General features: G+C 48.2%; 1 protein-coding gene across 4 annotated transcripts in view; it reads right to left on the reverse strand.

Moving 5' to 3' along the window:
* TENM4 (teneurin transmembrane protein 4) overlaps nt 1-12650 on the reverse strand; it is a 2903849-nt gene that overhangs the window by 145087 nt on the left and 2746112 nt on the right. For all 4 annotated transcript variants that reach the window (XM_078433056.2, XM_078433057.2, XM_078433058.2 and 1 more), the window contains 2 exons: nt 5703-5804; nt 3503-3697 (listed from right to left, as the gene is read on the reverse strand). In XM_078433056.2, the coding sequence (XP_078289182.1) occupies nt 3503-3697; nt 5703-5804 (297 nt within the window). The remainder of the gene's footprint in view (nt 1-3502; nt 3698-5702; nt 5805-12650) is intronic.

Raw genomic sequence — 12650 nt, forward strand, 5'->3', positions numbered from 1 at the left:
TTGGAATCACTCTTTCTTGGTACACATCTCTTGCTATTTCCTCTGTAATCTTACTGGTTCAAGAATATACACATACGTGTATATGGACATAAGTGGTCAAAACATAGAAACAAAACCAAAATAAAACAAGAAACAGAACAAAGTAGAGAATTAATAAAGCCAAACGAAGGCAAAGAATCTTCTCTTGCAGTCTCTGCACACTACTTAACAATGGTTAAAGCATGACCCGTTGGAGTTCCTGGTAATTAAAAATCATAAAAATAATAATAGTGATATATTTTCATGACTAGCCTCACATCTCAGAACCTCAGAAGGATTATTCTGGCCCATTAGGCTACTATGGTAATTCCCTAGATCCAGAGAGCTTTCCAATTTGACAGGAAACGACTCAGCAATTCCTATCCCGAGGCCTATAAAGGTATTTCCCGTTCTGCGAGCGCCTGGGTCCAGGCTTCGGGTTGAAGCAGTCTCTGAGGCGCCCTCGAGGTTGAATCTATAAATCTGCGCTGTTAGCGAGCAAGCCGGGAGGGCGCCAAGTTTAGCAAGAGGCCCTTGGCGTCACGGCCCCATTCCTCAGACACAATAAGTCTGACAGGGACCCAGGAACCAGCAAAACCAATCCCACGCTCTCAGAAGATGGTCCGGGCAGGGACGAAGGCACTGCTGAAAGGACTACCTCCAGGCAGTAGTCACTGCTTCTGAAGGTCCACCTGGAAAAGTGGGTGGGGCGTGTGAGGGGAGTTTCGAGGAGGACGGAACCTCCAGGAAAGGCCTCTTGGCTGAACTGGCCGAACTCCCTGCAGGGAGGACAACGTCCACAGCCATGATCTGTGCCACCGGGATGCGCTGCCAGAGATGTCCTCTGTAGACTCTGGATCTGCTCTTGCTTTCTGGGGCCTCTGGTTGATGAGAACCCTCGGGTGGGATTAAAGTTGTCTTCTTTCTATCCCACCAGGGCAGTTGCACAAATGACGCTTATTTCCCTGGGAGCGGTGGGTGTCACGGGAAGAGCCAGCTGGCCAGGGGTTAGGGAGGTCTATGCCAAAGGAGCAGGGGAGAAGTTGGCAGGGAAGTGGGCTGAACTTTGTGTGGAAGACAGTCTAACTCAGTGTCCGCTTGGAAGAGGGGCCAAACGGTACATTTGTTCTCCTCTGCAGAGCTTGGCATTCAAGTCAACATTTCTGGCAGAAGCTTAGCCCATTAATGAAATGATGAGGCCTGCACGAGCTGCAAACACAACTCTTCCCCTAACACGGTCCCCGCTTCAGTGACCACACCAGCCATTAGCCGCTCTTCAGGACCACAACACAGTGTCTCACTCTGCCCTGCAAAAGGCCTGAGGTGGTCTCTTCTGCCCCTCCCCCAACTCCAAGTGTCCTGTTGGCACGGTTTTAAAAAAAATAGGGGGCAATAAACCTCAGAAGGAGGAGAGAGGGGAGAAAATAAGCTTGTTAGCTGATGTTTTATAAACACAGTGAAAGGGAGGAGAGAGAGCAGCGGGGAGTGGGGGGCAGGGGGGAAGGGCAGGGAAGACCCCGAGAAGCCCCCATTATAAACACAAGGACGCTGCAATGACGCTTCAGCAGAGAAACAGAAATAATAAAGGGAATCAGAACCAGATGGCCCTCCTCAGGAAAGAAAGGAGTGAAAACGCTTCTTTTCGAATAGATCACGTACATCAAAGAGCTTAACAACCTTTTTTCCCTCTTTGTAAGTAACCCTGCCCGCTGGGGCACTGCCCAGTGCCAGCTGAGCTGGAGGACGATCTGCCTCCTTGGCCCACATAACACGGTGGGGTTGGGGGAGGGGGGCGGCCCCACAGCCTCAAGAGGAATCTCTTTGTTTTTCTTTTCTTCTCCGGGTCTTCACCTCAAGTGGCTAAAATGAGAAGGGAAAGCAGATGAAGGTCATCGTTGTCAGGACGAGAAAGTGAAGTTGCTTTGTTCCTGAGGCTGGCGCTCCTCCTCTCTCAGACGGCCCAAAGTAATCCCCAATCCAAGTTAATAGGTCTGAATCGGGACCCCCAGGCACACTTGGGGTTTACAGGCAGCCTGTCTCCGAGAGGCACTGCTTTTCAGACACTAATCCCTTCCTGTTCCCCACTCCTTTAAAGTGGGCCCATTCTACCGGCTCTCCTTTGCTTGCTTCTTTTTTAAGAGAAATGATACCTTGAGAGGGGCCTGTGTGTTAAATCCCAAATGGGTTAGAAGGCCAGCTCTCCTTGGAGCCTCCTCCATCCATGGAAGAAGATGCCAGCGCCCTAGATGGTGGGCAGTGGGAGTGAGGGCCGTTAGCTTTGTCCACCAGTTTCAACAGCGACATCCCCCTGTTTCCAAAAGACCTTGGATAAAGTGAGTGGGGTGAAACAGGAAATGTGCTTCAACTGTCCCCAGAATAATACTAACAATATAAGAGCTAACATTTACGGGGCATTTATTATGTGTCAGACACTGAGCTAAGTGCTTTACATGGGCCATTTAATTCAATCCTTATGATGGCCCTCTGAGGAAGGAATTCCCATTTTGTTGATGAGGGAAGTGAGGCTAGTTTGTGGCACAGCCGGCACTCAAACCTACATCTGGTTCCAGAGCGTGTGCTTTTACAAGCCACCCTATATTGCTTGTGAATAAGACCTCTCTCATCTAGAAATCCCATGCAGTAAAAAAGAAAGAGGGCTCTGAAGTAGTAAGACATGGGGTGGGTCCCAGCCCTGCCACCGGTTAGTTCCATGACCACAGGCCCACCATCAGTTAGCTCCATGACACTGGGTCTGCCACCAGTTAGCTCCATGGCCATGGATGGGCCCACCCCTGGTGAGCTCCATGGGCCTGCCACTGCCTCTCCCTGGGCCCCGGGATCTTCATTTGTGAAACGAAAATGCTCACTTAACTCCTGGGAAAGAAATGGCAACACTGTTAAAGTGACAGCTCACTGTCTAGCCTCCACTACACGATCATAGTTTATGGAGGAAAGAGACATACTCACGAGCATCTACGAGCCACACAACACACGCCTGGGCTAACAGAAGGCAGAGTGTGAAGGTCTCTAACAGACATGCGGAGCACATGAGCTTATAGGGGAGGAGAAAGAACCTGGGCTGAGGGACCAGAAACACTGGGCTCAAACCCAGCTTTGCCACCTACGAGCTGTGTGACCCTGGGCAGGTCATCTGACTCTCTTGAGTCTCGGTTCCCCTAAGTATAAAACAGAGATATTACCCTACCCTGTTGGGTTTGAGGTTAAATGACAGAAGGCTTCTAGGACAGAGCCTTGTGTATAGGACGGGCTCCACATAGGATACTTCTCTTCCTTTCGCTGCCTAGGACTCTGATTTGCCCGTCCTCTTCCATGTGGTTAATTCCTGCTGCTGATGGGGGCCTGGCTCGGGGTGGGGTCCAAAGGCTGTCCGGGAGCTCTCCTCTGCTCCCTGAAGGCCCTCCCCATGCTGTGCGCTGACCTCTGTGTTGGAGCAAGGTGCTGGGCCACCTGCCCGCTGTCTTACCTTCCTCGCAGCTCTCGCCCTTGTAGCCAGGATTGCAGATGCAGGTGCCCATGATGCAGGTGCCGTGGTTGCTGCAGGCCACGTCGATACACTGGTTGGTGGGCACGTCGCACTCGGCGCCCTTCCAGCCGCTGTGGCACAGGCACCTGCCCTTCATGTACTGGCCGTTCCCACTGCACAGCACGGGGCAGGAGGCTGGGGAGACAGCACAGGAAGTCTGGCATGAATCAGCACCCTGCACACCCCACCTGCCTTTGTCCCTTTCTCCCTTCGGCCTGCAGGCTTGACCAAGAGCCTCAAGTGCTTTGCTACAATTCCCATCTGTCTGTGTCTCTTGCTTTGTTTCACTGTAGTTTAAACACATCCGGAACTGTAGGCAAAGGTGTGCAGTGCAGGGCCTGGGGGAGCTAGTGCCCGGTGACCACCGCTTTCCTCCATCCCCGCATACTACTGGTGCAGCACGGTGGTCACCAGGACCCTTATGCAGGAAGCTTCCATCTGTTTCTTGGTCTTACCGGGAAAGACAGCGGCTAGGCCTCCCGCCTGACCCAGTCTCTCCTCTGGCACCCTCCTGACAGCATTCCATTTTGCTCCCTGCCCCCCTACCTGCAGCACCACCTACTGTCTCTCTAACCCAGTCAATCTCAGCTTTTCTTGCCTTTCAGGCTCCACCTGAGCCCCACACACCTCACAAGAGAATAGCTGAGCCCAGCTTGGCTCTCTAAAGTATTATCTTTCCATTCTGCCTCTTAGCGTCAAGTGTTTTGTGATCATCTGTATGAAGGACACTATATAAAAACAAATTATACTGCATTGTGCTGTAAGTACCTACCAGCCTTACCAAGATGCAATAAGGCTGTTTCATATGTGACTCTTAACTTTAAGTGCATATGGGATGAGACAGTAATTCTTGTTAGAAGGAATGACTCATCTCTTCTCTCTGCACCACCCTCTGCTGGTCCCCGCCTTGCTTCTTTCCTTTTAAAGGCACTGATCAGGTAATCACTGTGGTTCCTCAGGGCTGCAGCTCTGCTGTCTCAAACAGAGTGTCTTCCACATCAGGAAGGATAAGAAGAATCCCCCAAACAGCATCACGCTGTATTGTTATTTGTAGGGCACGGTGAAGAACCATCTCTGCCTTCCTCTGATGAATAACTATTCAAGCATCAGGTCCAGGTTCCAATGGCACCCCATCTAGGGGGCCTTTTCTGGTCCTTATGGTGTCCAAGCTGAGACAGCTGACGGGTGCTCCCCAATTTAACCTTGCTCTAGCATGTTTTACTTACTAATGATGGCTTTGTCATCGTCTACTTACTCGTCTGTCTCCTCGACCAGACTGAGAGCTCCTGGGACTGGGGCTTGCTCAGTGCTCTAACCCCAGCACCTTGCACAGGAACAGGCTCTAGAGGGCACTAAGCAAATACCTGCTGAATGAGTGAAGAGGTGGGAAGTCCAGAGGAAGGAGCCGTGTTAGTTTCCCCAGAGGACCGCCAAAGCCTCAGGACTACAGAGCTCCTTTGGCCTTTGCCACGTTTATTCTTCTGAGAACAGGAACAGAGGCCAAGGGCACAGAGTGTATCATGGGTAGCCTTTAAGCCATGTTAGTATGTGCTCAAGTATGAGGCAACATTAGGGTCCTGTGGGGAGAAAAGCATCCTTCCCTCCCGAGTCTCTCCCTTCGGTGGTCCCTGCAAAGATTCTGGCAACAATGGAGCACTAATGCAGGCCCTGCCACAAGGCCAGAGTGCACAGCAAAGAAAAGACACTTGGTGCGTGTCAACCATACTTCAATAATCAAAAAACAAGTGAAACAAGCCCCCCCCCCCCAAAAAAAAACACCAAAGACACTTGGCAAAGGCTGATCACTCCTCAAAAGGGAAATCAACTTTTTTGAAAGACCCTCACTGTCACTTCCCCTGCCCCCGCAACAGACGTGAAGTTCACTGTACCTGCCCTTGTAAAGGCTGGCCCTCCTGAGCTCTCTAGCCATGCCCTTGTGGACAATGGGGCTGATGTGGCCTTAGCTCTGCCGGCAGACCCCCTGCCCTTGCAGCTTCCAAAGAATGGCTCTGGGGGGTCCTTTTTGTGGGAGGCAGGAGGTGATCTGGGGTCCTGCGCTTTCTCCGAGAAGCAGGATGTGAGCCCCCCACGGGGCCGAGGGAGTGGGCCTCACATGCACACACGCACACACAGGTCTCACCTCTGCCACAGTCGGGGCCCAGGAAGCCCAAGAAGCAGTGGCAGGTCCCAGAGATGCAGTCGCCGTTGCCATAGCAGTTGCTGGGGCAGTTATCCACCGACTCTGGAGGGGGAGAGAGGGAGAGAGTTGAAAAGAGAAACTTCTTCACCCAGACCGAGGGCCTGGGTATCAAAACCTCAGGTGAACCAGGGCCCACACGTTCTAGCTCTTCTGGCCCAGTCGCTGAAAAGAACCAACAGAGTTAAAAATGATGTGTGTTGGTTTTACTCTTATTGCATCTCAAATGACACTAAGAGACGTGTTCTGGAAAACGTCTGCCGCAACCAAGTTTTTATATATCAAGTTTGTATCTACAAACGCATAAGAAATTCTTCAGCTAAAAACACTGGGGACAACAGTGCAAGCTGTTCGTGGTGCTTATCTGTGGATGCCGGGGTATCATCAGGAAGTTCTTGCGGTCTTCTTTATGCTTTGCTGTGCTTTACATTTTCCTCTTAAAGGGCTGATATTCCATTCACTTTCTTCTTCTTTTTTTCATAAAGCTCCTGGCATTTGCAAACCTGTCTCTACCCGTCTCAGATTGTTCACCTATCGGTCTGGGTGCACAGTGTCTTCCCCAGGGCTAACACAACAGCCTCCTGGCTGGTCTCCTGTTTCCTCTCTTGCTCCCCACCCCACGCAGTCACCACCCAGCAGTCTGAGTGATCTCCGGAAAACCAATCTGATCCTGCCACTCTCCTACTTAAAACCCTTCAGAATGGCTTCCCATTTATTGAGACCAAAAAAAAAAAAAAAAAAAAAAAAAAAAAAAAAAAAAAAAAAATCCAAGTTCTTTCAAAAGGCACAGTTTTCTCTCGTACTCCCTCTGCTGTCCCTGCATCCCTGGCATATGCTGTCATGCCCACCTTTTGCAGGGATATGATTTTCTCAAACTCTTCCTACTACTTTTAGTATACTCTGTGTGATGTGACAAAGAAATATGGCATTTATTTAAGAAAGGTTTTAGCAAAAAAAATAGTCAACGTTTTGTAGCATCAGGTAGTCCAGTCTTTTAACCTAGAAAATCTGTGTATTTGGAACAGCCTATTTCTCAATAATGCTGGATGTGGAATAAAGGAAAGAAGCCACTATATACTGAATATCTTCTTTGTGCCATGTATTTCCACAAAGTTCATCATTTCACTGTCACCAAATCTGCAAGTGTGTATTGTTATTCCTATTAAAAAAAGAAAAAAGAGGAGGCTCAGAGAAAGATGAAGTAACCTGCTGAGAACCACAAAGCCACTAAGTCCTGGAGGCAGGATTTGAACCCAGGACTCCAGGCCTGGTCTTCTTCAATGATACTGTGCTATCTGGGCCTTGAAGGAACTCACTCCACAGCAGGAGCCCGGGGGATGAATGAGGTGACAGATTTATGGCACAGGGAGGCCGGTCCTGAAGACAGCAAAGGATCCCTGCTAGAAGGCAGTAAACTCCAGAAGTTTCAGGGCTTAAAGGGATCCAAGAGACCACAGCCTAATGCTCTCATTTAACACTGAAGGAAACTGAGACCCAGAGGAAAGGCAGTGACTCACCCAAGGTCTCAGAGTGAGTCAGAATAGAAAGCAGAAGAAGGGTAAGGTGGGACAGAGTTAAGGGTTTCAGCCTGTTGTCTTAGCTCACAGCTACAAGTCATGAAGCCAAGACTAAGGGCTCTGTTAAATGAGATGTCAGCCTAAAAGACGTGAGTCTTGCCCACAGGAAATCTGCAGCCTAACTGGGAGAACGAGAGGACAGTTGTCACCCAGGCAGCAGTACAGGGCATGGAAGCAGCTTTGCCTGGAGGTAAAGAGACCTGGTTCTGGGGTCCATTCTTCTAGTACCATGCTGGGGAGCCTAAAACAACTTCCCTCCCCTCTCTGGGCCTCACCTCCTTCATATGTGAAATGCAGGTGAAGGCAGAGATGACCCCTAGCACTACCCCCTGTTCTAAAATTTTATGAGTCTACAATTCATAAGAGAGCAACTGTGCAGAAAAGACGTCCAGACAAGGAACCCTTAAATGTGAAAAAGCACTTAGGGCCAATGCAGTGGGAACTGATAAGGAACAAAACCAGGACAGGGAAGGCTTCCCAGAGGAGGTGGGCTTGAGGAATGACCCAAATATGGATAGGTTAGGGAAAAAGTTGGGGGATGGTGAGGAACTCCTAGCGTGGTACATTTCCCAGACAGGTCTCTTCCCAACTGTTTGCCATTATTAACTTGCAAACTACTTAAAAACGTTTGGCAAAAGAGTTCAAATGGGTAGTTCCTTTGGTGAATGGGTAGGAAATCCCGTTCCCTCAATGTCCCCCTGCTAACAAGGGCAGTGTTAAGAACAAGAAGGTCCAGTCTGCCTGGACTCACTGCAGCACAAAGTAGTCCGGGTCCCGGCAGAGCGAGGCTCACAAGCCAGGGCCCTGGGCACCTCTGCTCTCTGTTGACTTTGCCTGGAAGAATCCACGTTCCTACTGCCTTAAGGTTATAAGTGTCTTTACAGAGAATGACTTGGGAACTTTCATTCTGAAGATGCTTTTAAAAAATAAGAATTGTGAGTAAAGTTTACAGCCAGATTATTTTCACCTGAAGCTACCGGTTGACAGTACAACGAGGGAGGGTGGGTTCCACCCGTGGCACTGCAGAAGGGGCACAGGGCAGAAGCAGGAGGCCTGGCTTCCGGGTCCTGCTCTGCTACTGAATGGCCATGGGACCTTGGCCGTGTCACTTGATCTTTTGGCACCTGTTTCCTCATCCTTCCACTTGTTCCTCTTTTGCTTCCCTGAATGGCAACTCCTAGTCCTTTCAAATCCAGCTCAAATGCCCCCTCTCCTGACAAGCCTTCCTGATTTCTTGAAAAGGCTAAGTTACTCCCAGGACTGAAAGTAAGTTATTCACCCCTATTGAAACGCCACGTAGTCTATGTTGTTGTTACCACTGAGAGAATTCAACCGGATGATCTCAGAGATCCCCCCAGCTCTAAAACTCTCTGGTTCAGTCCTTCTCAAACCCAGGGGTATAAAATATGCCTCTTAATAAACTGCCAGTTACCAGTCGCATTTTTAACAAGATCAATTGCAGATAAGTGTTACACACTGTCTAGATTTTGATTTATGAAGTCTGCGAGATACAAACCTGTTAATCATCTGCCAAAAAGCCTTCATAGTGAAATGGTGAGGAAAATACATTTTCCGTGACTGAGTATAGTGTTGTTTGCTGAATCTGACAGAATAGAAGCCTGTTTCCTTCAAAATTTGCCCCAGGCTGTTGGTGTCAGGGGAGGCAGAAGTTTTAAGAGACACGGAATAATTTTACGACAGCAACAAGGAAGTGGAAGGGAGACATTTAGAAAATATTTCCTTTGGACGAAATGTTTAGGTCTATAGTTTTTCTTCCACTTGGAAGGCTTTCAACTACTGGGGGTCCACCTGGGACCCCACAAATGAGTCTCCACTAACCAGATATCTCTATACTAAACATTAGGGCAGAAGTGACACTCATTGGCTTGGGAGAAGTGTGAACTTTATTGCATAAATGTTATGTTTCCAATTAGTGTTTGGTGAATTTCTTCCCTTTATAGTTCCTTCCTGCTTTGCTCATGTTCAAACTGCAGCTGCCTTCATTTAACAGAAGGTGTACCTTTAGACTGCTCAGATCGGAATTAAAAATTTAGCTGCCTGTGAATAACTGACTTTCATAATCAGGGTGTATGGTATGTTGGAAAATGGGGGCCTTTTCCTCTTGCTTTTGTTTTTCTATCACAACAGTGGGTCCTGCTAGAAGATTTAATTTTCAGGAACTTCTTTTTCTTCCACAAATATTGGACTATAAAGTTTAAATGTTTCCTTAGCTCATTCTCTGGATGTGTGTTGTGAGTGGGTGTGTTCTCTGGGTGTTGTACAAAATATTTTTCGAAATACAAAGGGGTGTCTGCAGAAGGAAGAGAAGGCAACGCTTCTTCCTAGAGGAGATGTGGAAACCATAGAAGCCTCAGTGAACCCATTACAGTGCCTCCCTTTGTCTGCTCACTACCCTTTTCCAGACCCAAATCATTAGCATTGCTGCGTCAGGGTGAAAGAGGAGCAGAATTGATAAATATGTCCTCCTGGTCTGGGGCTGATGTCCAGGAAAGCCTGACTTCATTTTCCACCTTCTGCTTTCCTTTAAAAAAAAAAAATTTTTTTTTAACATTTACTTTTTGAGAGACAGAGAGAGACATAGCACGAGCCAGAGAGGGGCGGAGAAAGAAGGAGTCACAGATTCCAAAGTAGGCTCCAGGATCTGAGCTGTCAGCACAGAGCCTGATGTGGAGCTTGAGATCCATGAGATCATGACCTGAGCTGAAGTTGGACATTTAACTGACTGAGCCACTCAGGCACCCTTCTGCTTTCCTTTTTTGGGATCCCAAAGCCTCCTTTTGTAGGAAACAGGGAGAAACCACAAAGGAAATCCCACCAGGGAGAGGAATACTAGTTCACAGGGGCAGTCACACCAGAAGAGGAAAGGAGGCCTTTCTCCTCCATGAGCCCACCAGGGCGTGAGCGCACCTGCTTCAGGCCCTGGTCTGGTCAGGCAAACCTCCATGGTCACGGGAGCCTGCTTATGGATTCCAGCACCAAAGACAGAATCAGCTGTGAGTGAGGCCGGAGCTCACTGGCCATCCTCAGTCCCTCTTTTCTGCTCATCCAGTATGTATCCCTCGCTTCCAGCCCCTCCTCTGTCTCTTGGTCCCCTGTGATGTGTTCCAGTCAACAGAAGCAACTCCTTCCACTGCTTCTCTCATCTCTCCTTAAGTTGTAAGTGTGCATGTCGGCATTTCTTTGGGAGCAGCAGCTCGAAAGACCAAAGTCTACCTATTGGTAGACCTACTGGATCCATCCTTTGCTTCTTCCTTTTGGCTTCTGTGTAGGAGGACAGATGCTAATGCTTCCAGCAAGAGCCAGGAACTTGGACTCTGGGACAGCCAACTGGATGACTGGGTACAAGGCCTTGACTGCAGCTCCTGAAATTTATACTTTAGGTTACATCTGTTACATCTTCCTTGATTCTGAAAGGGGATTGGGTTTATTATGGGCAACTAAGAAAAGGAAGACAAACCAGACAGCATAGCTAGGATGTAATTCCACAGCAACTCAAGGTTGAGGAAAGACTCTAAGAGAGACCCTCTCATTCCCTCAAATGGAACCATGAAAGGTGTATCACAGATTTTAATTTATTCTTCATAATAATTATGAGAAATAGTACCTTTGCCATCATTTTACACACTTACACCTCTCAGATGGAGACTGTGAGCTGCAGTCACTTCCTCAAGGTCACATGGCTAGCTGTAAGGGTAAATCTGGTAGGAGAACCAAGCTCTGTCTGAAGCCAAAGAAGCCGAGTTTGTGATAGACCATCTGAAGCAGAGTATGGGCTCTGGAGCCAGGCTGCCTCTGGCTGGCTATGTGCCTTTTAGACAAGTCGTCTCTAAATATCGGTTTCCCCATCTGTTGTATGGGTTAGTAACAGCCACCTAAGAGAGCTATTTTGAAGAGCTAATACTGTAACACTGTGCATGTAAAGAGGTTTGCTCAGGACTTGGTAGAGTTGACACTTTGGTTTTAAAGAAGGGTCACACATGCCTTCCATTTATGAACCGAAGCAATATACTAACCTGGTCTAATGAATCCAAGCAAGGCAATGTGGGCTTTGGGAGGTAAACACACACACACACACACACACACACACACACACACACACACATAAAACACACAGAAACTCCCCATGGTAAAACAGGAAAACAAACAAGCATGGTGTTGAATGTGAAGAAGGCAGGGCGGTTGGGCAGATTTCCTCCTGGGGAAAAGCACTATCAAAACAAATTAAACCTGTTGTCTCCCAGAAGCCCAAACACAGGCAGACTCGTGCCAACATCTGAAAGAACTTTTCTCCCTGTGCACTCTAGATTGGCACTGGGAAGGTGCCAGGTGCTGGAAAGCTGTTCCATGGCCTGTGAGGTGTCAGTCCCTGTAGGTGCCCCAGTGATCTGTGCAGATGATGGGATTCAAAGGCCTCCAGTCTGCAACAGTCTAGGTCAATGCAATGACAAAAATCTGACAAAGCTCCTGACAGCCTGGGCTTGAAGCCAGTTCTGCACTGGTATGTTAACTGGGAGGTCTGTTTTCGATCAGACCCAGAAGTTTACCAACCACTCTTAAGAGCAGCTCTAAGGAGGGGTCTAGGAAAAATGATTATTCCCTTGACTACATTAAGTATTGGTTCTTTGTTAATTATTTCTTTGGGGGCAAACAGAATTTCTCCAGTAAGACTATGAGCTCCTTGAAGACAAGCATCACATTTGGTTCTCCAAAGAGTCTGCTGTGTGCTACACACACATAGCAAGTACTCAGTAATATTCATTGTGTTGAGAAACGGACCGAAATACAAAGAGGAGAATGGAGGAAAGGGGGCGGGAGGCATGGGATGACAGTCAGACTCCAGAGAATGGCTAGTAGTTGGCAAACAAAGGCACTGTTTCTTTGCCCTACAGGTTTAGATGTGCACTGCCTAGAAGAAAGGGGCTGATAAGAAGTGCAACTCTGTATTGCACTCTCAGACCGTATCTGGAGTTCAGTAGTTCACGTCCAGGAGCTACATTTAAGAGACAGATAAGATGAGCTTGAGCAGGTTTACTGAAGAGCCACGAAGACAAGGATAAGAGAACTTGAACACACATTTCAAATAAAGAATTCCTGAAGGGATTGGGAATTTAGCTTACTCTGGGGGCATGACCTCTGTTTAAAAATATCTGAAGGGCTATTACATAAAACAAGGATTGGACTTTTGTTTTGTGGCCCTAAATGAGGTTGATTAGGTCCAATGAGTAAGGACTATATAGTCCTTGGGAAATGGGCTTAGTTCCAAAGAAGAAAGAGTTTTGTACAAGTCAGAGCA

The sequence above is a fragment of the Panthera onca genome, chromosome D1, assembly GCF_046562875.1.
Source record: "Panthera onca isolate mPanOnc1 chromosome D1, mPanOnc1 haplotype 2, whole genome shotgun sequence".
NCBI lineage: Eukaryota > Metazoa > Chordata > Mammalia > Carnivora > Felidae > Panthera > Panthera onca.